This window comes from Thalassophryne amazonica, chromosome 23 (assembly GCF_902500255.1).
Source record: "Thalassophryne amazonica chromosome 23, fThaAma1.1, whole genome shotgun sequence".
Classification (NCBI taxonomy): domain Eukaryota; kingdom Metazoa; phylum Chordata; class Actinopteri; order Batrachoidiformes; family Batrachoididae; genus Thalassophryne; species Thalassophryne amazonica.
In genome coordinates, this window is record NC_047125.1 from 32,792,044 (window position 1) to 32,819,297 (window position 27,254).

The window sequence follows — 27,254 nt, forward strand, 5'->3', positions numbered from 1 at the left end:
GCTCCAACTTTCTCTGAAAGTTCTTTCTTTCTTTATAAATCTCATAACGGCACCAAACAAAAGTTCCAGCATCATCACCTTGCCCAATGCAGATTTGAGATATGACTTTCATCCAGTCATCCACAGTCCACGATTGCTTTTCTTTAGCCCATTGTAACCTTGTTTTTTTTTCTGTTTAGGTGTTAATGATGGCTTTTGTTTAGCTTTTCTGTATGTAAATCCCATTTCCTTTAGGCGGTTTCTTACAGTTCGGTCACAGACATTGACTCCAGTTTCTTCCCATTCGTTCCTCATTTGTTTTGTTGTGCATTTTCGATTTTTGAGACATATTGCTTTAAGTTTTCTGTCTTGACGCTTTGATGTCTTCCTTGGTCTATGTTGTTTGTATGCGTAATTTACCCTCTTTTAAGAGTTTGATAATCCTCTCCTTAGTTTCAATTGACATCTCTCGTGTTGGAGCCATGATTCATGTCAGTCTACTTGGTGCAACAGCTGTCCAAGGTGTGATCACTCCTTTTTAGATGCAGACTAACGAGCAGATCTGATTTGATGCAGGTGTTAGTTTTGGGGATGAAAATTTACAGGGTGATTCCATAATTTTTTCCTCAGAATTGAGTGATTCCATATTTTTTTCTTCTGCTTGGTCTAAAAAAGTAACCGTTACTGACTGCCACAATCTTTTTTCTTGATTTCTTATAGTGTTTCTTAAAGCCAGAAAGTTGCCATTTGAAATGACTTTAGTTTTGTGTCATGTCTGTGATCTGCTTTTTTTCTACAAAATTAAACAACTGAATGAACATCCGCCGAGGCCAGTGATTCCATAATTATTGCCAGGGGTTGTAATTGTGCCACTGATGACAGACACAAAAACAAACAAAAAAACAAAACACAGCCATTGTGTACGAACATAGTTGAGCATTTTATTTTAATCCATGTTGTTTTTGTGAAGGACAACGATCATACACAGAGATGATGGCTGACATTATTAGAACCCTCTAACAGAACCCTGATATGGTCCCACGTTCTTTTTCTTTCCATAACTTTCCGTTTGCCGTCGTCTCTCACACAGTCAATTTCTTTCGTCGTTGCCGCATCCCGATCCGGTGCCTTTCACTCATCCTCCGTTTTGATCCCGAGTTTCTGAGTTATGTCACATTGAGCTTTCACAAATCTAGCTATGTGACATCATAGCACCTGATTGGCTGAAATAAAGTGTTTATAAGTGGCAACGACAGCATTTCAACTTTAACGTAGCATGCATCTGCACAAATACACAACCAGCTTTTTTGTTTGTCTTTAATCACCCTTCTCCAAAAAGAAGGGACAGAGAGGAAGGGGAGGAGCCTGAGGCTTTGCTCAAATTAATTTCCTTGATTCTGCCACCTCACTGCTTTGACCAAAGTCTGCTGCTCCCACTTCCTCTCTGGGCGGGAAAACCATTAAGCAGAGACGACAGTGGAAGGGTAACAAAGGGCTGGCGTTTATAAGTCACTCTCTCCATAGAGGGCGCTGGAGAAGGAGATGTAGTCCAGGGCACCGGGTGGGCTGTCGGGTCCGATGTACCGGGTCATGCGGGTGATACAGTACTCTGCCTGCTCAGGCGGCAGCTCCCGGCGCAGCTCTTCCACTGTGATGTAGTTCTGCACACAAAAGTGGGATAGCATTTAGCAAGGTGCAGGTGTGAGTGCCCCCCTGCAGGAACCACAAAGCTTTTACAGTAGTGTTCAGAATAATAGTAGTGCTAGGTTTTGAGTATATTTGTTATTGTTACATGGGAAACAAGGTACCAGTAGATTCTCACAAATCCAACAAGACCAAGCATTCATGATATGCACACTCTCAAAAGTAGAAAAGGGGGTGTTCACAATAATATTAGCATCTGCTGTTGATGCTACGAACTCAAAACTTTTATGTTCAAACAGCTTTTTTAGCAATCCTGTGAATCACTAAACTAGTATTTAGTTGTATAACCACAGTTTTTCATGATTTCTGCGAGACATTAATTTTGTTTGTTTGGAACCAAGATTTTGCTGGTTTACTAGTGTGCTTGGGGTCATTGTCTTGTTGAAACACCCATTTCAAGGGCATGTCCTCTTCAGCATAAGGCAACATGACCTCTTCAAGTATTTTGACATATCCAAACTGATCCATGATACCTGGTATGCGATATATAGGCCCAACACCATAGTAGGAGAAACATGCCCATATCATGATGCTTGCACCACCATGCTTCACTGTCTTCACTGTGAACTGTGGCTTAAATTCAGAGTTTGGGGGTCATCTCACAAACTATCTGCAGCCCTTGGACCCAAAAAGAACAATTTTACTCTCATCAGTCCACAGAATAAAGTTGGGACTTTGCAGGGGATTCTTGCAAATAAATTAGCTTCACACAGGCGTCTTCTAACTCCAGACTGTCTTTGATCATCCTGGAGCTGATCAATGGGTGAGCCTTTGCCATTCTGGTTATTCTTCTATCCATTCTGATGATTGTTTTCCGTTTTCTTCCACTCGTCTGTTTTTTTTTTTTGTCCATTTTAAAGCACTGGAGATCATTGTAGATGAACAGCCTATAATTTTTTGCACCTGCGTATAAGTTTAACCCTCTCCAATCAACTTTTTAATCAAACTACGCTGTTCTTCTGAACAATGTCTTAAACGTCCCATTTTCCTGTTCAACAGGTGCTGGCTTCATCCTTAAATAGGGGACACCTGATTCACACCTGTTTGTTCCACAAAATTGGCAAACTCACTGACTGAATGCCACACTATTATTGTGAACACCCCCTTTTCTACTTTTTTTTTTTTTTTTTACACTAATAGCCCAATTTCATAGCCTTAAGAGTGTGCATATCATGAATGCTTGGTCTTGTTGGATTTGTAAGAATCTACTGGTACCTTGTTTCCCATGTAACAATAACAAATATAACTCAAAACCTGGATACTATTATTCTGAACACTACTGTACTTCCATCAGAGCTAGCGTAAAGCTAACGACATAGTTGCTCACCTTGTCTGAAGCCAGAATCTTGAAGGAGGCCATGACTTGTTCTGCGGTGTCCGTCTCGGCGGTCTCACGAGTCATGAAGTCGATGAAGGCCTGGAAGGTCACAACTCCTGTGTTGTTGGGGTCAACTAGGGTCATGATGCGAGCAAACTCCACCTCACCCTGTTAATAAAAAAAGATAAGATAAGCTGCTCCTCTGATTCCCCCCCCCCCCCCCCCCCCCCCCCCCCCGGTTTGTTTGTCCTCTCAGCACTCACCAGATCGTAGCCCATGGAGATGAGACAGGCACGGAAGTCGTCTGGGTCCATCATACCGTTTCTCTTCTGCACAGAAAAACATCAGTTACTGGATTGTAACCAACACTTCGTTATCATTTTTTATTTTTTTTGCCTGAAGGCTTCACCCTGTCGAAGTGGTTGAAAGAGGCCCTGAACTCGTTGAGCTGCTCCTGGCTGATGCCCTTGGCGTCGCGGGTCAGGATCTGGTTCTCCACCTCGTTGATGGTTCTGGCGATGGTGGTGAGCAGCTGCTCCCAGCCCACACGGATGTGCTGCAGAACAACAAATCACACATGAAGACAGACAGAGTGGAGGACGTACGGGCGTCCTGCGGCGGGACTCCAACCTCCATGGTGTAGTTGGTGTGTTTGTTGTCGAAGATGAGGGACTCTTGGCTGAGCTGGTGGTCGCCCTCCAGCTTGTCGATGTTGGATTTGTAGTTGATGATGTTTTGCTCGTACTGCTTCAGACTGTTCATCTGTTCCTCCAGAGAGCCGGCGATGTCCACAGACACATGACTGATCTCCTGCAGGACCCCAAAAACAAACCAAAATGAGCCCCGACTGCTGACCCTGTTGAACCAGTCGCCCATATTGCACTTTACCTCCATCTTCGTTTGGATCCAGGGTCCGATGATGTTGGCCTGGGCGGCAAACTGGCGCCTCAGCCTCTCGTTGGCCTGCTGTCGGGCGACTTCCTCCTGCAGCATTTGGTCTCTGAGGGGTACGAGGTGCTTCACCTGCAGGACGACAACACTGGAGTAGTAATGGTGCACACTAGCTGATGTATCATGATGAAGGGAGATTTTAGATTTTCTTTTTGTGCACTGTGATGACTTTGGACTCACAGTATCCCACTTCGTGTTGATGTCCTGTGGGCTGAGGGTGGTGTAGGGGTTGATTCCAGACAGCTTGATGCCGTAGGTCTGGGCGATCTTCAGGATCTCGTTGTGGATGCCCATGGTGGCCATGCGTTCTTTGTCAGCTTCAGGCAGAGTAGCTTTGAACTGGTCGTGAGCTGTGATCAGACTCTGCATGCAGACAGACACACACACAGTGGGAGCTTTACAGAGCATTTGAGGAAAAACAAACAAAAAAAAACAAACAAACAACCCATCATCCATAGAAGATGAGCACTGAGCGCTAACCTGGATCTCCTCGATGCTGTGGACAATGAACATGTCCTGCAGGTCCTCCATGGCTCCGTCCATCCAGTTGTTGAAGGGTGCCGCCCTCTTGGCAAACTCCAGGTACAGCTGGTCAATAGTCTCCCACAGTTTCTCCACGCGCTGACACAGACATACGGGGACAGATTGTCACATGACCATGATGACAAGGACACAAGCACAGGTTCTGAATCTTCACTTCAAAATTTGCTTTGACCTTTATAAAAATAAATAAATTGCAGTCCACAAATTACCTCCAGTGCATCCCTCCTCTTCTGGGTCAGGGTGCCCAGGTTGTCCCACTGGTCACAGATGCCCTGACAGCGGGCGTTGACTGTGGCAGCGTCGTGGTAGTCCAGCTCACTGCAGGAGATGCAGTGTTAAATGTTTTCTATTTTTAAATAGAAAAGTTTTATTCTGTTCTTACTTCAGCTCCTGGGCGATGGCGGCAATCTGCTCCACTCTGTCCTGGTGAGCAGCAAGATCACTCTCAAAAGCTTCGTGCTTCCTCATCAGGGCTCTGATCTCCATCAGCGAGGCCGACTCGTAGTCCTTCTGGGACAGCAAGTCCTCCTTACCTGAAGAAAACCGAGAGGAGGGATAGTATTTTTCCTATCAAAACCATGCAGTAGATCCAAGCCTCGTGCACGCTCTCCATTAGTTCGTACCTGCAGTCCAAGCCTCGTGCACGCTCTCCATTAGTTCGTACCTGCAGTCCAAGCCTCGTGCACGCTCTCAGTTAGTTCAAACCTGCAGCCTCGTGCATGTTCTCCATTAGTTCGTACCTGCAGTCCAAGCCTCACGCACACTCTCTGGTGGGCACAGTTCTGATAATCTGATAACAGATAATTATTGAAACTAATGTTTTCATTATCGGATTATCTTTTTAGATAACTTTAAAAAACATTATCTGACCGATTAACTTTTGTCCGATAACTTTAAGACCGATTTCTAAAATTAAAAATCAGTTCAGCAACTACCTGTTAAAAGTTTTGTAACAGATGTACAGTTATACCCTCTGCAAACAGAAGAGAGCTGCTTCTATGAAAAGCTTCTCTATCCTCTGCAGACAAAGGAGAAGTGATTAAAAAAAAAAAAAAAAAAAAAAAAAAAAACTTCCTTTAACACCATACTGATATGCTGGCAATATCGCCTAAGTCATTCAGAGGCATACATTTTTAACTTATGGTTCAAATTTTACCAAACTAATTTTGGACAAGTTATTTAAACTTACTGTCATGTCTGAAGTTTTATAAAGTGAAAATATCACATATATGTTTTAGTTTTAAAGTAATGTGCTAATTTTTAAGGTTTTGTGAGCTGAGCCCAGCAGTGCATTATGGGTAGGATGATGTAATCTCACGTTCATGACAGGACAAATGCATTTCAGACACTCTGTTCAGGCTCCACAGACAACAGCATTAAACTCTAGTGCCTAAAACGCTCTTGAATATATTCTCTGGGTTTACAGACGTTGTTATTGTATTTGCGTTTGTTAAATTCCACGCATTTTAAATGTAGCAGACAGGGATTATCTGGAATTTTGTTTTCAAGGCCTCTACTGCCATCTACTGGCCAGTAGTGTTCATAGCAGTATAAGCCCTAAGTACTAAGCAGCTGAGAACCAGTAGATGGCAGTCTTGTATTTGTTTTGACCCCGGTTATATCAGATGATTGTCAAATCAACTTTTTGGCTTTGCAAATGGCTTTTTTTTTTTTTTTTTAAATGAAGTTTAAAAACAAAACAACAGCAAAAAAAATAATAATAATAATAACATTACAAGACAGCTCTGCAGTGTTTGCACAGGCACAGTGCGAGCAGTTAGATGCTTGTAGCTTTTCAGTAGGAGGATAACCTCACGACAGCTGACCAGAATAATATCAAACAGGTTTGATTTTCATTCGACCATACGATCGCGATCAGGAGGTGGTTGTGAGATGTTAAAGCTTGTTACTCCATGTACACTACACGATGCAGGACACGGTCCAAAAATTCCTGCATCAAAAATCATCTCGCACAGTGTAAAGCACGTTTTACAACATCATAAAACGTGCGCACATTCTCTCCACATGCAAAACATTTTGCGATGACACTTCCAGGGCTCCGTAAAAATGCCTGTTTTTACAAATAAAAAAATGAACAACACACGACAGACGTCATATTAACGTGTTGGTTTACATAATGAATGACTGAGCCAATCGGTGTTTAGCAGAGGCACTTTTACCCAGAATGCTTTGCGATTTGTCTGTGTTTGTTACTAAACCTCAGAATTAGTGCATTATTCAACATTAAAAGATATGTTATATTTTAACTTTGTACAAATGACAATTGACATTAATGGAGTTATTCTATCTGTATTAATGTTATTTATAAATCAAAACCATGACTATTTTTCAAGACCTCCGCCTGACCGGAGTGTTGTAATTGATAGACAGCTGGCTTTAGGGCTGCTCGCAGGGTGCCTCTGTGTTGGGAGCTCTGTAGTAAACAAGAGCTTCTAGCAGGGGCAGAATGTTCAAAGACAAAAGTGTGGTCTCAGAGGGATCTGTTGTTACTTTTAATATTAGGAGAAGTTATTGTGGCATTAAAACTTAAATTCATTTTACTAATACAACCCCTGGCAAAATTATGGAATCACCTGCCTCGGAGGATGTTCATTCAGTTGTTTAATTTTGTAGAAAAAAAAGCAGATCACAGACATGACACAAAACTAAAGTCATTTCAAATGGCAACTTTCTGGCTTTAAGAAATCAGGACAAAAATTGTGGCAGTCAGTAACGGTTACTTTTTTAGACCAAGCAGAGGGAAAAAAAAAAATATGGACTCACTCAATTCTGAGGAAAAAATTATGGAATCACCCTGTAAATTTTCATCCCCAAAACTAACACCTGCATCAGATCAGATCTGCTCGTTAGTCTGCATCTAAAAAGGAGTGATCACACCTTGGAGAGCTGTTGCACCAAGTGGACTGACATGAATCATGGCTCCAACACGAGAGATGTCAATTGAAACAAAGGAGAGGATTATCAAACTCTTAAAAGAGGGTAAATCATCACGCAGTGTTGCAAAATATGTTGGTTGTTCACAGTCAGCTGTGTCTAAACTCTGGACCAAATGCAAACAACATGGGAAGGTTGTTAAAGGCAAACATACTGGTAGACCAAGGAAGACAAAGCGTCAAGACAGAAAAACTTAAAGCAATATGTCTCAAAAATCGAAAATGCACAACAAAACAAATGAGGAACGAATGGGAGGAAACTGGAGTCAACGTCTGTGACCGAACTGTAAGAAACCGCCTAAAGGAAATGGGATTTACATACAGAAAAGCTAAACGAAAGCCATTATTAACACCTAAACAGAAAAAAACAAGGTTACAATGGGCTAAGGAAAAGCAATTGTGGACTGTGGATGACTGGATGAAAGTCATATTCAGTGATGAAGCTCGAATCTGCATTGGGCAAGGTGATGATGCTGGAACTTTTGTTTGGTGCCTTTCCAACGAGATTTATAAAGATGACTGCCTGAAGAGAAGATGTAAATTTCCACAGTCATTGATGATATGGGGCTGCATGTCAGGTAAAGGCACTGGGGAGATGGCTGTCATTACATCATCAATAAATGCACAAGTTTACGTTGATATTTTGGACACTTTTCTTATCCCATCAATTGAAAGGATGTTTGGGGATGATGAAATCATTTTTCAAGATGATAATGCATCTTGCCATAGAGCAAAAACTGTGAAAACATTCCTTGCAAAAAGACACATAGGGTCAATGTTATGGCCTGCAAATAGTCCAGATCTTAATCCAATTGAAAATCTTTGGTGGAAGTTGAAGAAAATGGTCCATGACAAGGCTCCAACCTGCAAAGCTGATCTGGCAACAGCAATCAGAGAAAGTTGGAGCCAGATTGATGAAGAGTACTGTTTGTCACTCATTAAGTCCATGCCTCAGAGACTGCAAGCTGTTATAAAAGCCAGAGGTGGTGCAACAAAATACTAGTGATGTGTTGGAGTGTTCTTTTGTTTTTCATGATTCCATAATTTTTTCCTCAGAATTGAGTGATTCCATATTTTTTTCCCTCTGCTTGGTCTAAAAAAGTAACCGTTACTGACTGCCACAATTTTTTTTTCCTGATTTCTTTTAGTGTTTCTTAAAGCCAGAAAGTTGCCATTTGAAATGACTTTAGTTTTATGTCATGTCTGTGATCTGCTTTTTTTCTACAAAATTAAAAAACTGAATGAACATCCTCCGAGGCCGGTGATTCCATCATTTTTGCCAGGGGTTGTAGTTGCAAATGTACCAGAGACAATATTGGAATTTATCTGTTATCGGTTATCTGTAACTTCCGATACATTTTTGGGTGGTTTATTGTTTCATCTTTATCGAAGATAACTTTTCAGTTATCTGATTATCTGTTATCGAAGTTAATTTTTTGGTTATCTGTGCCCACCACTGTCTATTAGTTTGTACCTGTAGTTCAAGCCTTGTGCATGATCTCAGTTAGTTCAAACCTGTAGCCTCGTGCACACTCTCCATTAGTTTGTACCTGCAGTCCAGGCCTCATGCACGAGCTCAGTTAGTTCAAACCTGCAGCCTCGTGCACACTCTCCATTAGTTCATACCTGCCCATTAGTTCATACCTGCAGTCCAAGCCTCGTGCACGCTCTCTATTAGTCCGTACCTGCAGTCCAAGCCTCGTGCATGCCACATTTCTGCTTGAACTTCTCAGCGAGGTGATCGAGTCTCTCCAGGCGGCGGATCTCAGTCAGCAGCCATTCCTCGTAGCCTTTCTCCACTTGCTCCAAACCCTTCCAGGCGTTAGCAATATCCTGTATGACGGAGAGGCATCACTATTGCCATGACGTGCTACAGACAGGAATGTGTAAGTGACGTCGGCCTTCACGAAAACTGGTGCTCACCGACACCATCTTGCCCTCAGAGGGCATGAAGGCAGGCCTGTTGCTGAGCCTCAGTTTGGTCTGCAGGGTGTTGAAGTTGATCTCCAGCTGACATTTCTCCTGCACACGAGGCGGTTTGTGGATGCGGCGGTAGTCACGGAAATCTTCCAGCTTCTGCTGCATGGCACGCATGGTCTGCTCTGCCACGCGGTTCTCCAGCCAGGGGATGGTGCGGCGGATCCACTCCAGCAGCTGCAGAGGCACACACAGTATTTCTGTATACTGCCTTCATTTCTATATAACGAACATCCATTTACAGACAAATCTAAGCTGAACATTACCGTACTGTTAAAGGGCAGAATGCGCACAAAGTATTTGGTTGGCGCCGTTTCTCACCTCGCTGGCCAGTTTCTCGTACTCCTCCATCAGTTTCTCATTCTCCTGGTTGACAGCCAGCACTTTGCAGATACGGTTGGCAGCCGTCTCCGCCTGCGAGGGAACAAAACCACAATTTACACACAAATTACATTCATGTTATGACTGTGAGATCCCATGTCTCTCCCGGTCATTCATTAGCAATGTTTTGTGTGACACCTGGTAATGTGTAGTACACAGTCATACGGCACACGTTCAACAAAAACAACGACATTTCACCTGCTCAGCGCCGGCAAAGGCATGGTAGAAGCATGACACATAGGTCATGATGGCCTTCTCATCAGGTTTGGGTGTGTTCACAATATCTGGGTGAGGAGAAAATAAAAATTTGAAATCAACATAAATATGCCCCAAGTGAAGGAGTTCGAGGTATTTGAACTCCTTCACTTGGTGTCCTTTACCTCGGTGTCTTGTTCATGAGTGAGGGGACAATGAAGCGTGAGATTGGCCGGAGATTCGGTGCAGCAGGGGTGTAACAACTGTTGTGAAGAAAAGGGAGCAGAGCCAAAAGGCGAAGCTCTCGATCTACTGGTCAATCTTTGTTCCTACTCTCACCTATGGTCATGAGGGTTGGGTCATGACTGAAAGGACTAGATTGCGGGTACATGTTTGCCTCTTTAAGAGCTGTGACATCATAAAGCTCTGGGAGGTAATAATGGTTTGTCGTTATTTTTCTCGTCCATGTGGAGGTGATGGATAGTGTGTGTCAGCGCTCGGTTACTGCGGCGACTCATCTTCATAAAGAGCCTCACCTTCAGCATCAAGCATCTTGGGGATGTCCAGGTACTTTTCAGCCACCTCGAAGGCAGTGTTCAGGTTCCCGATTGGATCATCCTGCACACGAATACAGTTACTGAGAGACAGCCAGTGAGTCTCACACAAGGCGGAGACACACAGAAGTTAAACTTAGAAAAGACAAATGAAAATCATAAAGAAAAGATGAGAGGAAGAAAACCTTTCTCAGTTTGGAATAGTCAATGAGGTCAGGTCTGTGTCTGTGGATGAGGGCGCACAGAGCCAGGCCGTCCTTCCAGCTGAGAATGGGACAAATACCAAGAGAAAGAAGGGAAGAAACGAGTGAAAAAGGAAAAACACTGCATGGATTTAAACAGGAAGACAAGAAAAGCAGTAACTTAGGAAGAGGAAGCACGGAGATAAAAGTGACTGCAGTTCCCTTTACTGCCTGAATCTGGCGCTGCACACCCACCTAATGTGGAAGTTCTGCACGTTGACGTTCCTGTAGGGGGCAGTCTTCCTCTGGCACCACAACAACAGACCCTCCTTCGCAGAAGTCTCTGCAGTAAAGAAAAAAAACAAAACATTTCATTTAAGCAGAGTGATTTCAGCACAGTGTCAAAAAAAAAAAAGAGACAAAGAGATGATGATGATGAGAAGATGATGACTTCGGTCGAGACAGAGGAATATACAATGAATGTAAAGTGGATGATAAAGTAAAAAAAACAAAACAAAAAAAAAAAAAAACTTTTCTAAAGAAGGTCCATCATGTAAATTGTTTGACTGTTTCTGCCTGTGCAGATGTCACTCCAGTGTTATGTAAGAGCAGAAGACAAAGCGAAGGAATAATAAAACTTTTTAGAGGACATCTGAAGGTCACAGACAGCTGAACAGAATGTGAGAGTCAGTGACACGGGGGGGGGGGGGGGGGGGCAACCAGGATAGAACAACTGTCTGTAAAACCTACAGAATAGGATGAGAATTTACTGATAATCAGTCTGAATAAAATGTCAGGAAGCTCAAGTAAGAGTTCATAGGAAGAGTTTCAAAACCTACTGAAGTGTTTTTTTTTTTTTTTCTTGTGTGGAAACATGAAGAATAAAACTGGCAGTGAACTGAGACACTTACTGGACCAAAATGAATGTTTGACATTGTTGATCTGAACACACACCTTCCACAGAGATGTCCTGAATGGCGAATCGCAGGATGATGGTCCATATCATACCAAGGGTCATCTTCACATTTCCGTCAACAATTTCTGCAAAACAACAACAACACACCCCGGCTCGTGACCAAGGTTACATTTTCAGTGGGCGCCTTGCTGAACTGCTCTTTGAAGCCACTGCAGCTGAAACAAACTGAACTGCTTGAGACCCGAAGGCTCAGAGAGAATCTGCACTACGATTAAAGTGAAGCCAGTGTAAGAACTGATAAATGGCTTTTTTAAAGTGTTGCGATGAGCTGCGTTTCTACGAGTCCCCAATACGAAGCCCGCAGCTGCTGCATCCGAGCGCACGGCCTCTTTGTTCCTCAGCACTTTTAATCAACACTGTACTTCAACACCCTGAAAAAATTCACACAATGCAACGAGCAAAGTCGGGTCCAGAACATGTTTATTACGGTTTGGCTTAAAAATTTTGAATTTCAGTCATGCAAAACTGACAAGTTTGGGTCTAAGCACGGTGTAAGGGTGCCCCCTGGGCCCCAAGGGTGGTTCCAGAAACTTTAGGTGTGGTGGTGGGGGAGGTATATATATATATATATATATATATATATATATATATATATATATAAACAAACAGTGTAAAACTGTCAGTGATATATATAAAAAAATGATACTTGTAGTAAGCAACTCTTATTCCATAAATTAAAGTAAAATATTCACTTTTACTGTTTTGCAGAACATGAACCTGAGACCATTTCATTTTAAAATATGCCACCAGGACCTTAACATCTGGATGAAAAACATCATGAAACAGGCATTTTTAGACTGTTTTAAACCTGTAGGAGCTCTGTGTGGCTGTTAAGTTTGATAACCTAACTACTCTCTTCTTTTCTTCATATATTTTTTTTCTTGGCATCTTCTCTAACCCAGAGTTTTAGAGGACAAAGGAAGCAAAGCCTTGAAAGGACAAGATTCAAACCCGCTCCTACTTTTGTATATTTGACAGGACAATAAACACTCCCAGCGTTTGGTTGTTATTTACTTCAATAAAGACGACACATCGCCTGTAGAATTAAGAACAAACTTGACTGTGACTTTCTTGTTTCCAGCCAGATGAATTCTGACATCATGTAAATGGGGAATCTTCTTCACAGACTAAAGTTAATTATGGAGTTCCACAAGGTTCTGTGCTAGGACCAATTTTATTCACTTTATACATGCTTCCCTTAGGCAGTATTATTAGATGGTATTGCTTAAATTTTCATTGTTACGCAGATGATACCCAGCTTTATCTATCCATGAAGCCAGAGGACACACACCAATTAGCTAAACTGCAGGATTGTCTTACAGACATAAAGACATGGATGACCTCTAATTTCCTGCTTTTAAACTCAGATAAAACTGAAGTTATTGTACTTGGCCCCACAAATCTTAGAAACATGGTGTCTAACCAGATCCTTACTCTGGATGGCATTACCCTGACCTCTAGTAATACTGTGAGAAATCTTGGAGTCATTTTTGATCAGGATATGTCATTCAAAGCGCATATTAAACAAATATGTAGGACTGCTTTTTTGCATTTACGCAATATCTCTAAAATCAGAAAGGTCTTGTCTCTGATGCTGAAAAACTAATTCATGCATTCATTTCCTCTAGGCTGGACTATTGTAATTATTATCAGGTTGTCCTAAAAGTTCCCTAAAAAGCCTTCAGTTAATTCAAAATGCTGCAGCTAGAGTACTGACGGGGACTAGAAGGAGAGAGCATATCTCACCCATATTGGCCTCTCTTCATTGGCTTCCTGTTAATTCTAGAATAGAATTTAAAATTCTTCTTCTTACTTATAAGGTTTTGAATAATCAGGTCCCATCTTATCTTAGGGACCTCGTAGTACCATATCACCCCAATAGAGCGCTTCGCTCTCAGACTGCAGGCTTACTTGTAGTTCCTAGGGTTTGTAAGAGTAGAATGGGAGGCAGAGCCTTCAGCTTTCAGGCTCCTCTCCTGTGGAACCAGCTCCCAATTCAGATCAGGGAGACAGACACCCTCTCTACTTTCAAGATTAGGCTTAAAACTTTCCTTTTTGCTAAAGCTTATAGTTAGGGCTGGATCAGGTGACCCTGAACCATCCCTTAGTTATGCTGCTATAGACGTAAACTGCTGGGGGGTTCCCATGATGCACTGTTTCTTTCTCTTTTTGCTCTGTATGCACCACTCTGCATTTAATCATTAGTGATCGATCTCTGCTCCCCTCCACAGCATGTCTTTTTCCTGGTTCTCTCCCTCAGCCCCAACCAGTCCCAGCAGAAGACTGCCCCTCCCTGAGCCTGGTTCTGCTGGAGGTTTCTTCCTGTTAAAAGGGAGTTTTTCCTTCCCACTGTAGCCAAGTGCTTGCTCACAGGGGGTCGTTTTGACCGTTGGGGTTTTACATAATTATTGTATGGCCTTGCCTTACAATATAAAGCGCCTTGGGGCAACTGTTTGTTGTGATTTGGCGCTATATAAAAAAATTGATTGATTGATTGATTGATTGACACTGAACTTTGGCCATCTGGTGCTCACAACAGGTTTAAGAAATGCAAATCAGGTCCAACCTTGGTGTATTAGTCAGGGGACAATAACGGTGCAGCACCATGTGGTTCACTGTGCAGTAAATGAACTCACCTTCAGCACCAATAGACACGAGTTTGACTCCTTTGCTGCAAATGAAGTCCAGAGCTTTGTTCACGTTGGCAATCTTGTGGAAACGCATCTTGCCTTTGTCAGGTTTTGGCAGCCTCTCACCTATGAAAACAACAATTGTTTACATTTATATTGTGGTTTTATTTACCCTTTAAAAAGTCTAAAGTCTTTAGCTCACAGCCTCAATTAATGTCAGATTTTTATTTTTTTTTTAAATGCCACTGGACATGCTGATGGGATCCACCTGATATGACCTCCAGCAGCAACATGAGTTTGAGGCCATTTCTGAAATCCTCTTCAATGTTCTCGATCTGTGTGCCAGCCTTCCTCAAGTGGGAGTTGCACCAAGCTGTGAAGGTCTAAGAGACACACAAGCAAAGAATGAGAAGGTTTTAGATAACTGTCGGTCTGTCAACTCTGAAGGCAAAGTTAGCAATCCTCAGGCAACAAGAGACAAGGAGGACATTACCTGTCCCACGACGACACAAATCACACACACACACACGACACAACAGGCTCCACACTGGAGAGTGCAGTTGGTGACCTCTATGATCACTGCGGCTGCTGACAGACACCCACAGCAATGTCTCTGTCAGTCTGACAGATGCTGCTGACTCCACAGTCCCGGTACATCACAGAAAGTCAGTTACAACTTACACAAAGTGGAGATGAATGATTTCAGAGTAAAAGCCTCCATGAGATGACGATACTGTGAAAATCTCTCAGCCAGATCGGCTGCTTTTGGTCTGCTGGAAAACTGTGTCATGGCAGCGTCTGGAACAATCCAGCTACTTACGTACATCAGGCTGTGCCATCGATAAGTGACTGAATTGTGTTGGTGGTATTTAACTGCATGTGTGGATGTGCTACATGTGTTAATGCTGTTACTGCAGAGTGAAAACTTTGCCAGGGCTGGAGCTGTGTGGGTGCACGGAAACAGAATAAAGACATGAGCTGAATAACTAGAGATGATGGTGTGGGTGTAGTGAGGAGAGAAAGACTGCGCAGCAACACAAGGTTTGTGCTGGGAAGGTGACTGCATAAATTTACTTCATGGCAGAGTGAAGAAGAAGAAGAAAAAAAAAAAAAAACTACAGAAATCAAAATGTACACGTATGTGGGTGCACATTTTGAACCGTGAACGCATCCACGTCCGTCAGCTGTGGATTTATGTCACTGGACACAGGAAGAAGGTGGCTTTAAAGTGCTATCTGCATTGCTTCTTTGCACTAACTTGCACTGTGAGAAAACATCAGCTACCTCAGTATTTCAGGGCACATTTCACCTGGCTGCAGCAGACAGATACACGGGTGGTGATTAACTGGCTGTCTGCATAGGTGGTTGCTATCCAGGACTTTGGACAGCTGTCGTGTTGTGGATGCATCAACATATGATCACCCGACTGCAGGTCTTTTTCCTTTTGGTATCATTTCGTTACCTTTCTCCTGGTTGTTACTTCAACCACAGTTTCACTGGATTAACTGGTAAATGAGATTATGAATTGTATTCTACTGCTTTGCACATTTACACATTTTTGCCACAGGCTAGGTTTTTCTTACTTGTGGAAAAAAAAAAAATCCTAGTATACTGTTTTTTTTCCTCAGTATAAGTAGCAGGACTAGTAAATAAATAAACAATCCACAACTTCTACTCTAGAAAATACAGTATCACTGGTATACACACTAATTTTAACAGAATCTTTAATAATAAAAGTGGGATTTAATTTAAGACAACAAAGGCAATATTCATCATTCTGACCACTAGGGGCAGTGCAAAGAAATAAAACCTCAAGCATTTTCAAAAGGACAAAACCACCAGGTCAGATCAACTTCAGGAGGAAGAACTAATATGTTCATGAAATTAGAGTTATAAACTTAAAATTCTGAACATTTCAATTTTCAAACCAAATGGATCAAACCTTTGTGTGTAACCTGGTACTGCAGCCACTGTCAAGACCTAAATAATGTGACTTGTGTCTTAAAATGTAAATCATGGAATCATGAGAGCTACAGGTGCTCCTCTGATTAGGTAACTTTAATGACTCAGCTTCATAACATCTGCACAGTGACAGTGCATGAGAGGCACCGGCGAAGATGTTTTGCACTGCATGTTTGACCGACCTAAAAGTGAACGTGAGTGCGTAAAAAGAGGGGAAGAGAAGTTTAGGAGAGAGATGAGTAACAGGAATGCCCAGGCCCGGGTGTAATTTGATGTTAGGGCCTGGAGAGGAGATGAGGCCGCCTGTCCAACCGACCGGGGTTGCAGCAGGTGCTGTCTCCTTTGCCACGCATTACCAAATTTAGAAAGACTCCTAATCCAGCACACACAGGCCACCGGGCCAAGCAGGAAAGGAGGCAAGGAGGTGTGTGAGGCAGGACCGAGGAGGTGAGGGGATAGAAAAGAGGAGGTGAGGGGGGGGGGGGGGGGGGGGGGGGGCTGAAAAGTGTTGCAATGAAAGGAGGAGGTGGAGGAGGCTAAATCGGGTTGCTATGAGACACCGCCGGACAGCTGAGATGGCAGGATTCCTGAGGTGAACTGTAAGAGTCCAGGACCGACAGAGGAGCAGGAAGGAATGAATTCAAGAATATAGTCAGATTTAAAACCATAAACTCGAGAAAGTGTGGGAAAGACGAGCTGGGGAGGCCGTGCCAGCTCACTGACATCAAAGGAGGGCCATTTGTAACCGAACTGGCTGTGGTCAAAGTCAAAAGGTGACGGTCTGACATCTGATTAATGAGGCAAATTCATTCAATCTAAAATAACCAGCAGTGGCACACAGGAGTAAAAAACAAATAAAAAAATGATTAACATTCATACCTGTGACAGCTGAGATGATTATTTCTAATCTGCTTGACCTGTAATGTGCCGTGATCTTATCCTGTGGGTTTGTTTTAAAGCCTGCGGTGGTCAATGGCATGAAGTCAGTCACCCTTCACCCTGACATCATCCCTCCAGTCCGCACCTGTTGGTCTGGCCTGGCTCAGCTGGGGCATTTTGCAGGTTCATCTTGTAAAATGAGGCTCCGGCAGCCCAGCTGAATGCCTGTCATAACTACACTCACCACAAAGAAGAACAGACTGCTGACCCTCAAAACAGCTGAACTGTACAAACAAAGAAACACACACACACACACGTATATAACGGTCCTTCAAACAGGCTCAGAACTCTTAATGTCACTCAACATTCTCAAGGCTGGACTATTGTAATTCATTATTATCAGGTTGTCCTAAAAGTTCCCTAAAAAGCCTTCAGTTGGTTCAGAATGCTGCAGCTAGAGTACTGACGGGGACTAGCAGGAGAGAGCATATCTCACCCGTGTTGGCCTCCCTTCATTGGCTTCCTGTTAATGCTAGAATAGAATTTAAAATTCTTCTTCTTACTTATAAGGTTTTGAATAATCAGGTCCCATCTTATCTTAGGGACCTCATAGTACCATATTACCCCATTAGAGCGCTTCGCTCTCAGACTGCGGGCTTACTTGTAGTTCCTAGGGTTTGTAAGAGTAGAATGGGAGGCAGAGCCTTCAGCTTTCAGGCTCCTCTCCTGTGGAACCAGCTCCCAATTCAGATCAGGGAGACAGACACCCTCTCTACTTTTAAGATTAGGCTTAAAACTTTCCTTTTCGCTAAGGCTTATAGTTAGGGCTGGATCGGGTGACCCTGGACCATCCCTTGGTTATGTTGCTTTAGACGTTAGACTGTGTTTCATAATTATTGTATGGCCTTGCCTTGCAATGTGGAGCGCCTTGGGGCAACTGTTTGTTGTGATTTGGCGCTATACAAGAAAAAAGTTGATTGATTGATTGACTCAACTCGGCTTTCGAAGAGGTGACTGAACCACACGGGTTGTCTGGAGTTACAACTGCTGACCTCAGAGGGGAAGTCTTGAGCAAGTGTGAGCACTCTATTTCCAGCTCAAAGATTCCAAGATGTCCTAAGATTAGTTAATAAGTGTCTGATTAGAGGATGCAATTTAAGAAGGCAAAGCTCCAGATGTGTTACGTTAGAACACTGATTTAACATGGCAAATATAACTCATGGGGGTCAAAGTTAAACCACTTTGAACATCTGGACATGAAAAGCGGAACAGCAGTATTTTCATTTTCTTTTATGTTCCTAATTTCTATTTGCTAACAGAACACAACACCAGGAGAGACGAGAGATAAATCAGGCTGACCGTCAGGAACACTGATAAAGCATTAAAATGTAAAATTTGTAGATTATCGGTTGAAGACAAGGGACAAAATTATATATAAATGACAAAAGCAGGTCCAATATTTTTTTTTCTTTCCAATCTCTCTCTCTCTCTCTCTCACACACACACACACACACACACACACACAAACTTTTACTTCTATCACCTCACATGAACTGGGTTTGTAGGACATAATTCACAATTTTGCATGTAAAATAAAAAAAAAAACCCTTTGCAATGACCATTTCCTGTTTGTTTTATGTTGCCAGTTCAACATCCAGCCCCCACAAAACAAGCAGTTTAAGCCCAGACAGTGAGCTCAGAGTTTTGCATCATCAACATACAAACAATCTTTTCAAAGCAGAATGGAAAAGTTATATTTTAGGCCTTTGTCCAGGAGATGGATCGTAAATTGTCAGAGGTCTAGATTTCTATTCTACTGTAAACAAAGGATCACTTCCTGGATGTGCATTTTAAGGTGAAGGCAGCCATTAAACTCTGTGATACTCAACTTGGAATTTAATGCAGACAGCACAGGGGTTAGCTAACGTTAGCTACAGAACAAAGCTTTCTAAAATACTACTGTAGTTAAACAAGTTTAACATTTTCGAACTTTGCAGCATTTACAATGAACACAGTCGCAAACAAAAACAATCTGCTTGGGGGCTTCCCAAAAAGTGAAATAGGCTTGTGTAGCATTCACCACTGCCCACAGACATCCATCTACAGCCATATATACTGAGGATTTCAGTACATTTGAAATCTGGTCATTAAAAAAAAAAGAGAAAAAAAAAAAAAAAAAAAAAAAAGCTGCCACGGAGTATAAACGCACGACTTATTCTTAATGTGAGCTTTTCAATGACCAGTTCTGCAGTGCATCGTGTAGAAATGTACTTGAGAAAGAAACATCAATTGTAATTCATTTATGAAGTCCATAATCATCAGACTGAAGCATCTCAGAGAATCATCTTGTGTGCACATGATGGAACACATTTGCTTTAGCTCTGATCATTAAGCTTGCAAACTCATTCTTTCACATCCACTTAGCTTAAATAAAAGTCCCAATGCATCACCTTAAATGCACATAAAGTTTTTAACTGTGTTCATTCTGATTCTCTCAGACCTGCTTTGTTTAGTCCCTGCTCGAAACACGCAGCAATAACGCTGACATATTTCTTGTGGTTGTTCTACTGGAAAAGGACAGAGTAAAATTTAAAACACCTACACACACACACACCCCAATACAATAGTCAACACAGAAACTGCAGATGGACTAAAATCAAATCGAAAAAAAAAAGTCTACAGCCTTATGTTTAATTTGTCAGATATGTTTTACTTCCGCTGAGCAGTCCACTGACATAATACATCAGACAACAAATCATGCAGGATAGATTATATTGTATATATTTATTCTTCTATACCTTTTTATTATTTAATCTCTTTTACATTTCCATATTTATTTTCTGAATCTGTTTCAGATTTATTCTTTGCATATCACTTGAGTCATACACGTAAAGTCCAAAGCAAAAATCAAATGCTGGCAGCACTTGTGGAAGGACATCACCAAACATTCCTCACAGATTCAAATTACCACCGGACCCTGAGGAGAACACGCACTTCTGTCAGCACTCCTCAAACTGATGTACAACCAGTACCGCCTCAGAGTTAAATCTGTGCACAACCAGTACCGCTCAGAGTTAATCCATGCACAACCAGTACCGCCTCAAAGTTAAATCCGGTACAACCAGAACTCAGGGAGTAATGAAAACTCTATTCAGTGGTGTCCAAAGTATCCGGAACAGGGCACAAGAGGGAGGCAGGTTCCCGCTTGCAGCCACTAACTCCAGAAGGTGATTCACTGATTCACATCACTGAGCAGATGGATGAGTTCATCAGTGAAATCACCTGCTGGAGGCAGTGGCGGCAAAGGGAACCTGCCCCCCTCTTGGCCCTTTCCGGAATACTTTGGACACCACTGATCTACATACACTCAACAAAAATATAAAGTAACGCTTTTTGGTTTTGCTCCCAATTTTTGTATGGATGAACTCAAAGATCTAAAACTTTTTCCACATACACAATATCACCATTTCCCCAAATATGTTCACAAACCAGTCTAAATCTGTGATAGTGAGCATTTCTTTGCTGAGATAATCCATCCCACCTCACAGGTGTGCCATATCAAGATGCTGATTAGACACCAATGTTAGTGCACAGGTGTGCCTTAGACTGTCCACAATAAAAGGCCACTCTGAAAGGTGCAGTTTTGTTTCATGGGGGGATACCAGTCAGTATCTGGTGTGACCACCATTTGCCTCATGCAGTGCAACACCGTGAAAAGAACACCTCTCCAACGTGCCAAACGCCAGCGAATGTGAGCATTTGCCCACTCAAGTCGGTTACGACGACGTACTGGAGTCAGGTCGAGACCCCGATGAGGACGACGAGCATGCAGATGAGCTTCCCTGAGACGGTTTCTGACAGTTTGTGCAGAAATTCTTTGGTTATGCAAACCGATTGTTTCAGCAGCCCGAGTGGCTGGTCTCAGACGATCTTGGAGGTGAACATGCTGGATGTGGAGGTCCTGGGCTGGTGTGGTTACACGTGGTCTGCGGTTGTGAGGCTGGTTGGATGTACTACCAAATTCTCTGAAACGCCTTTGGAGACGGCTTATGGTAGAGAAATGAACATTCAATACATGAGCAACAGCTCTGGTTGACATTCCTGCTGTCAGCATGCCAATTGCACGCTCCCTCAAATCTTGCGACATCTGTGGCATTGTGCTGTGTGATAAAACTGCACCTTTCAGAGTGGCCTTTTATTGTGGGCAGACTAAGGCACACCTGTGCACTAATCATGGTGTCTAATCAGCATCTTGATATGGCACACCTGTGAGGTGGGATGGATTATCTCAGCAAAGGAGAAGTGCTCACTATCACAGATTTAGACTGGTTTGTGAACAATATTTGAGGGAAATGGTGATATTGTGTATGTGGAAAAAGTTTTAGATTTTTTGAGTTCATCTCATACAAAATGGGAGCAAAACTAAAGTGTTGCATTTATATTTTTGTTGAGTATATGTGGACCTTTTTGATGATTACAATCAGTACACAATAACAGAACTGATGAGGAAGTGTTTCACACTGATTCCCCAAGCATGATCATTACTGCGTCTACAGAAGCAGTTTCTTTTTAAACTAGATTCCAGTGTGGGTACTTTCATGCCGAGTATCTGCCAATACCAAGTTCCAATATGCCAATTTTACAAGACAATATGCACCGGACACACTGCAAGTACACAAAAGTCAATCCATTGTATGCACTTGAGCTCAGCAACCCATTAAGAAAGTAAAAAAATGTCTTGATCTGATTCAGTGCCGATGTTCTGAGATTGGACATGGACACTGCAAGATTAAAATATATATATATATTGAAATTCCATCCATCACCACAGAACCTCTTTTCTGTCCTGGACGGCAACCACCCAGGCAAACAAATGGTCCAGCACCACCTCCCAAAAGTAACCATCTACATGTCTGAGACATGGGCATCCTCTTGGCCTTTTCCAGCTGCTGCGGTACTCCACACTGGGGCACCTGCACACTGAATCATGTCCAGAGAAACATGCCACAGGGACAGAAGGGCAATTCAATGGTAACGGAATTACAACAGCAGAAAAATCTGGACATATGGCATCTAACCATGACAGATTAGCTCAGATTGTAATTCCGTTACCGTAGAATTGCCCATCATAGCTGACGCTGCTTCACAGGGTTAATAGCATCCTGTCTGTTACTTTGCTGCTGAGAAACAGTGTCTTGTGAGTTGTGCATTCCGAGTGATTGATTTCTACTCGTCTTTGTTTAAGGCGTTTTCAATGAGGTCATCACTGATGGCTACAACAGAGAGGTATGTCCATCTAGTGGTCCCTTGTCTGAGAACAGGGTGTCTGGAAAGAAATGACTGGCCAATTAATTCTGCCACTCGTGATGAACTGTGGGTCACGATGCCCACTGGGCTTTTATTATATGGAGGCTTACTTCTGTCATTTTGGTTTTGTATGTTTGACAACTCTTTGCCCTTCCTCTTGTGAAGCACCCTGGGTTGTGACCTGGTGTTATATAAAACTGAACTGAGGAAAGTTCACAGTAGCATATAATTTAAATAAATAAGTGGACTGCATTTATATAGCATTTTTCCATCTGCATCATGTGCTCAAAGCGCTTTACAAATAATGCCTCACCCACTAGACCATCACCAAATTTCATGATTTGTCCATCCAGTGCATTTAATTTCTGTTTTGAAATACACATGCAATACATAAATAATTCTGGTTGAAAACTGGGACTACAGTAGATATGGGCCGGTTTCACGGGATACCACAGTATGAAAGAGCCACGGTATCAAAACCACTAAATTTTCTGTTATACCGTCCCTACGGTATGAGCGGGTTATGAGGATTGTTGACGGGCAGAGCGGAGGCAGCCACTGCTGCCCTACCCCCTGGCGCGGACCTCTGTCTCTGTTTACAAACAGGCAGCTAACGTTAGCTAGCTCTGCATCATGGCTGAAGGAGGTGAAGCCTGCACTGAACTTTTCCCTCCGTCTAAAAAGGACCAAGTCAGCTTTTTCGTTTCATTTTCTGCAGAATAGCCCTTCAAACCAAAAATGGTGGCAACAAAGGACTGTAACTATGGCCTGTGCTGGACGCAGAGCAATTCAAGATACCTGCAAAGGATTACATGGAAGGAGTAAACTTTATCCCATCTTTGTAACCACTGAGAAGCACAAGTGGAGGACTCGAGTCGTGCGTGTGGTCGACCAAATTTCTCCCACAAACATGTCAAGAAGGACAAATGCATGTATTCCAAGCACTTTGTTGGTGAAGCTGGGCCAAGTATTGAGTATCCGGAGTTCCAGACGTTATTCCAGCCATGTTTCCCACACGGCACATGCTACATGTCTAAAAGACAGACTATCATTTTGGTATTTTCTCTAAATTTATCAGTGGTATAGTGCTCGCAGCAGTAGACATCGCGTCAATTAGTGTGCCTGAATCATGCACGCTTCATATGCAAATAGCCATAATGCTGTTAAAGCACATTTAAAGCTATACATAATACCGTGAAACTGCGGTATTTTTGCACACGGTTATCATACCGTCCAAATCTCATACTGGCCCATGCCTAATCTACACAGCTTCTCTGTACTTCAAAAGGGATTATTGGAGAGTAGAGTGCGATATCCCAGAAATCCTGCTGACAATGGAGCCACTGCCACACTCCTATTCAAAGCTCCTGTCATATACTCATATATTATACCGTGGCTATGGAGGACTTGAGGTTGTAAGAGGACAGACATAATGGACAACAATACTTTACAAGAGTAAGAACACCACCAATGATTTATAGATTCAAGCATCTATACTGTAGTAACACATCAGGCTGGTTTTAACATTTAGCACGTCTATACTGCAGTATTTTACTTGGAGGATCTCAAGCTCACAAAACAGACAAATAGCTGCTTCATTTTCTTCAAATTGTGCCAGATGGATGAACAGGTATTGTGTCTGATAATCTTGAAGCACCTGATCCACAGCAGAGGTATACTTTGAAGACCACAGGGGAATGGATCCCAACCCCTGCTCAGTCAATCATTTGTATGGACACAGCCATCTGTCTACATCGTCACATTAATTGCTTCGACTCAGAGCTGGGAAACGATGTGTCTTGCTCCATTATCCTGCCTTACATTGTTCACCACTGCCACAATGTTCCAGGCTGCTGCACCACCAGATTGATGATGGCAGCAAGAAACGCCTGCCAAGACTTAATGTGCTCCTCCAGTGTGTGCATCACTTTCTGGGAGCATCAGGCACACTGACAAAAAGTTAGAAAGCGGGAAGACAGTGACACAGCTATCAAATGTGTAGAAAGCATGGAAAGGGAAAAAAAACAGGGCTGTAATGGCTTTGACATTTGTTATTTATTTGTTTGTTTAATTGGTATTTTGTATCCAATTCAGAGGTCTCACACTGCTGAAAAGAAGGCCACATGCAGCCTCTGAATCAGAAAATTATGGCCCACAGCAGCTTACCGCTTATATTATATAATTTGACAGGTTTCCTTAAACTTCATAAATCCCAATATTTGGAGGCAGTGTAGTTGTACGCATTCAGGCGGACAATTATGCAAAAATCAGATTATGTGTTTGTGTTTATTTTCTATGCAAGCCATCTTCCTGTCAGAATAAACAACAATGCTGTGACATGCACAAGATAATGATGTTATATTGTGATAGCTAGCACCTTAATGGTTTTGTATTCATCACATTGCTGAGATTGCTCTCCTTGTTACATAAACAAACAGACGCAGTAAGTGAGCCTGTGATCGATGGTGGAAAATAAAGGTGCGAGTGGAGGTGCCTGGTAGCAGCTGCATACAGAGTCCTTTGCCGTTTAATGAGCTCTATGACTGACAATGAAAGAGGTAAATTAGTCTAAGTGTTGTGGAGGATTTATGACAGAGTGCCCAGGTTGAGGGGGAGGACAGAATGGGGATAAGAGGAGGAGTGAGGCCAATATCAGCTGGCAAGTAATAAGAAAATAACTATCCGGGTGGATCTATGGCCAGCTCCTTTCACAACTGCTTAAGTACAAACCAGCTTACAGAAATCTTGCACTCTTTAGATTTTTGAACATTTCATTGCTGGTAATAAATAAATAAAAGACATCTAGCATTCATGCTACAATACTTATTTATACATATAATATTGAGCCAGAAATTGTCTTTACAAATAATACACAAATAGCCAACTATTTCATCTTGGGGCGGGGGGCGGGGTTCCCAAGCCACTCTTGGGATTGTTTGGGCCACAAAGGATACGCTTGTCACTTGAAGTATCCTTCATTTTCAGTGGAAAGAAAGCTCCAGTCTTCGGCTGCTTAAATTTTCATTGTTACGCAGATGATACTCAGCTTTATCTATCCATGAAGCCAGAGGACACACACCAATTAGCTAAACTGCAGGATTGTCTTACAGACATAAAGACATGGATGACCTCTAATTTCCTGCTTTTAAACTCAGATAAAACTGAAGTTATTGTACTTGGCCCCACAAATCTTAGAAACATGGTGTCTAACCAGATCCTTACTCTGGATGGCATTACCCTGACCTCTAGTAATACTGTGAGAAATCTTGGAGTCATTTTTGATGAGGATGTGTCATTCAATGCGCATATTAAACAAATATGTAGGACTGCTTTTTTGCATTTGCGCAATATCTCTAAAATTAGAAAGGTCTTGTCTCAGAGTGATGCTGAAAAACTAATTCATGCATTTATTTCCTCTAGGCTGGACTATTGTAATTCATTATTATCAGGTTGTCCTAAAAGTTCCCTGAAAAGCCTTCAGTTAATTCAAAATGCTGCAGCTAGAGTACTGACGGACTAGAAGGAGAGAGCATATCTCACCCATATTGGCCTCTCTTCATTGGCTTCCTGTTAATTCTAGAATAGAATTTAAATTTCTTCTTCTTACTTATAAGGTTTTGAATAATCAGGTCCCATCTTATCTTAGGGACCTCATAGCACCATATCACCCCAATAGAGCGCTTTGCTCTCAGACTGCAGGCTTACTTGTAGTTCCTAGGGTTTGTAAGAGTAGAATGGGAGGCAGAGCCTTCAGCTTTCAGGCTCCTCTCCTCTGGAACCAGCTCCCAATTCGGATCAGGGAGACAGACACCCTCTCTACTTTTAAGATTAGGCTTAAAACTTTCCTTTTTGCTAAAGCTTATAGTTAGGGCTGGATCAGGTGACCCTGAACCATCCCTTAGACTTAGATTACTGGGGGGTTCCCATGATGCACTGAGTGTTTCTTTCTCTTTTTGCTCTGTATGCACCACTCTGCATTTAATCATTAGTGATTGATCTCTGCTCTCTTCCACAGCATGTCTTTTTCCTGGTTCTCTCCCTCAGCCTCAGCCAGTCCCGGCAGAAGACTGCCCCTCCCTGAGCCTGGTTCTGCTGGAGGTTTCTTCCTGTTAAAAGGGAGTTTTTTCTTCCCACTGTTGCCAAGTGCTTGCTCACAGGGGGTCGTTTTGACAGTTGGGGTTTTTCTGTAATTATTGTATGGCTTTGCCTTGCAATATGAAGCGCCTTGGGGCAAGTGTTGTGATTTGGCGCTATATAAATGAAATTGATTTGATTTATTCTGCACTCTGTACCTGTATTAATTGCACCTGTTTGAACTTATCTGTATAAAAGACACCTGTTCACACAATCAATCACACTCCAACCTGTCCACCATAGCCAAGACCAAAGAGCTGTCTAAGGACACCAGGGACAAGACTGTAGACCTGCACAAGGCTGGGATGGACTACAGGACAACAGGCAAGCAGCTTGGTTAGAAGACAACTGTTATGATTATTTATTAGAAAGTGGAAGAAACACAAGATGACTGTCAATGTCCCTCAGTCTGGGGCTCCATGCAAGATCTCACCTCTTGGGCTAAGGATGATTCTGAGAAAGCCTAGAACTACACAGGAGGACCTGGTCAGTGACCTGAAGAGAGCTGGGACCACAGTCACAAAGATTACATTAGTAACACACGCCGCCGTCTGGTTTAAAATCCTTCAGAGCAGCAAGGTCCCCCTGCTCACACCAGCACACGTCCAGTCTGCAAAGGGGACAGGAC

At 42.5% G+C, this 27,254-nt stretch overlaps 1 protein-coding gene across 1 annotated transcript in view; it reads right to left on the reverse strand.

Moving 5' to 3' along the window:
- Positions 1-1,018: 1,018 nt before the first annotated feature.
- actn3b (actinin alpha 3b) overlaps positions 1,019-27,254 on the reverse strand; it is a 36,297-nt gene continuing 10,061 nt past the window's right edge. Inside the window, exons 2-21 of the mRNA XM_034163993.1 lie at positions 14,613-14,727; positions 14,351-14,470; positions 11,693-11,779; positions 10,994-11,081; positions 10,742-10,820; positions 10,539-10,620; positions 10,006-10,091; positions 9,748-9,840; positions 9,373-9,603; positions 9,135-9,282; positions 4,878-5,028; positions 4,705-4,813; positions 4,433-4,573; positions 4,133-4,315; positions 3,890-4,024; positions 3,632-3,811; positions 3,411-3,557; positions 3,265-3,330; positions 3,011-3,169; positions 1,019-1,640 (exon numbers count right to left, since the gene is read on the reverse strand). Coding sequence (XP_034019884.1) covers positions 1,482-1,640; positions 3,011-3,169; positions 3,265-3,330; positions 3,411-3,557; positions 3,632-3,811; positions 3,890-4,024; positions 4,133-4,315; positions 4,433-4,573; positions 4,705-4,813; positions 4,878-5,028; positions 9,135-9,282; positions 9,373-9,603; positions 9,748-9,840; positions 10,006-10,091; positions 10,539-10,620; positions 10,742-10,820; positions 10,994-11,081; positions 11,693-11,779; positions 14,351-14,470; positions 14,613-14,727 — 2,559 coding nt within the window. The 3' untranslated portion in view covers positions 1,019-1,481. The remainder of the gene's footprint in view (positions 1,641-3,010; positions 3,170-3,264; positions 3,331-3,410; positions 3,558-3,631; positions 3,812-3,889; positions 4,025-4,132; positions 4,316-4,432; positions 4,574-4,704; positions 4,814-4,877; positions 5,029-9,134; positions 9,283-9,372; positions 9,604-9,747; positions 9,841-10,005; positions 10,092-10,538; positions 10,621-10,741; positions 10,821-10,993; positions 11,082-11,692; positions 11,780-14,350; positions 14,471-14,612; positions 14,728-27,254) is intronic.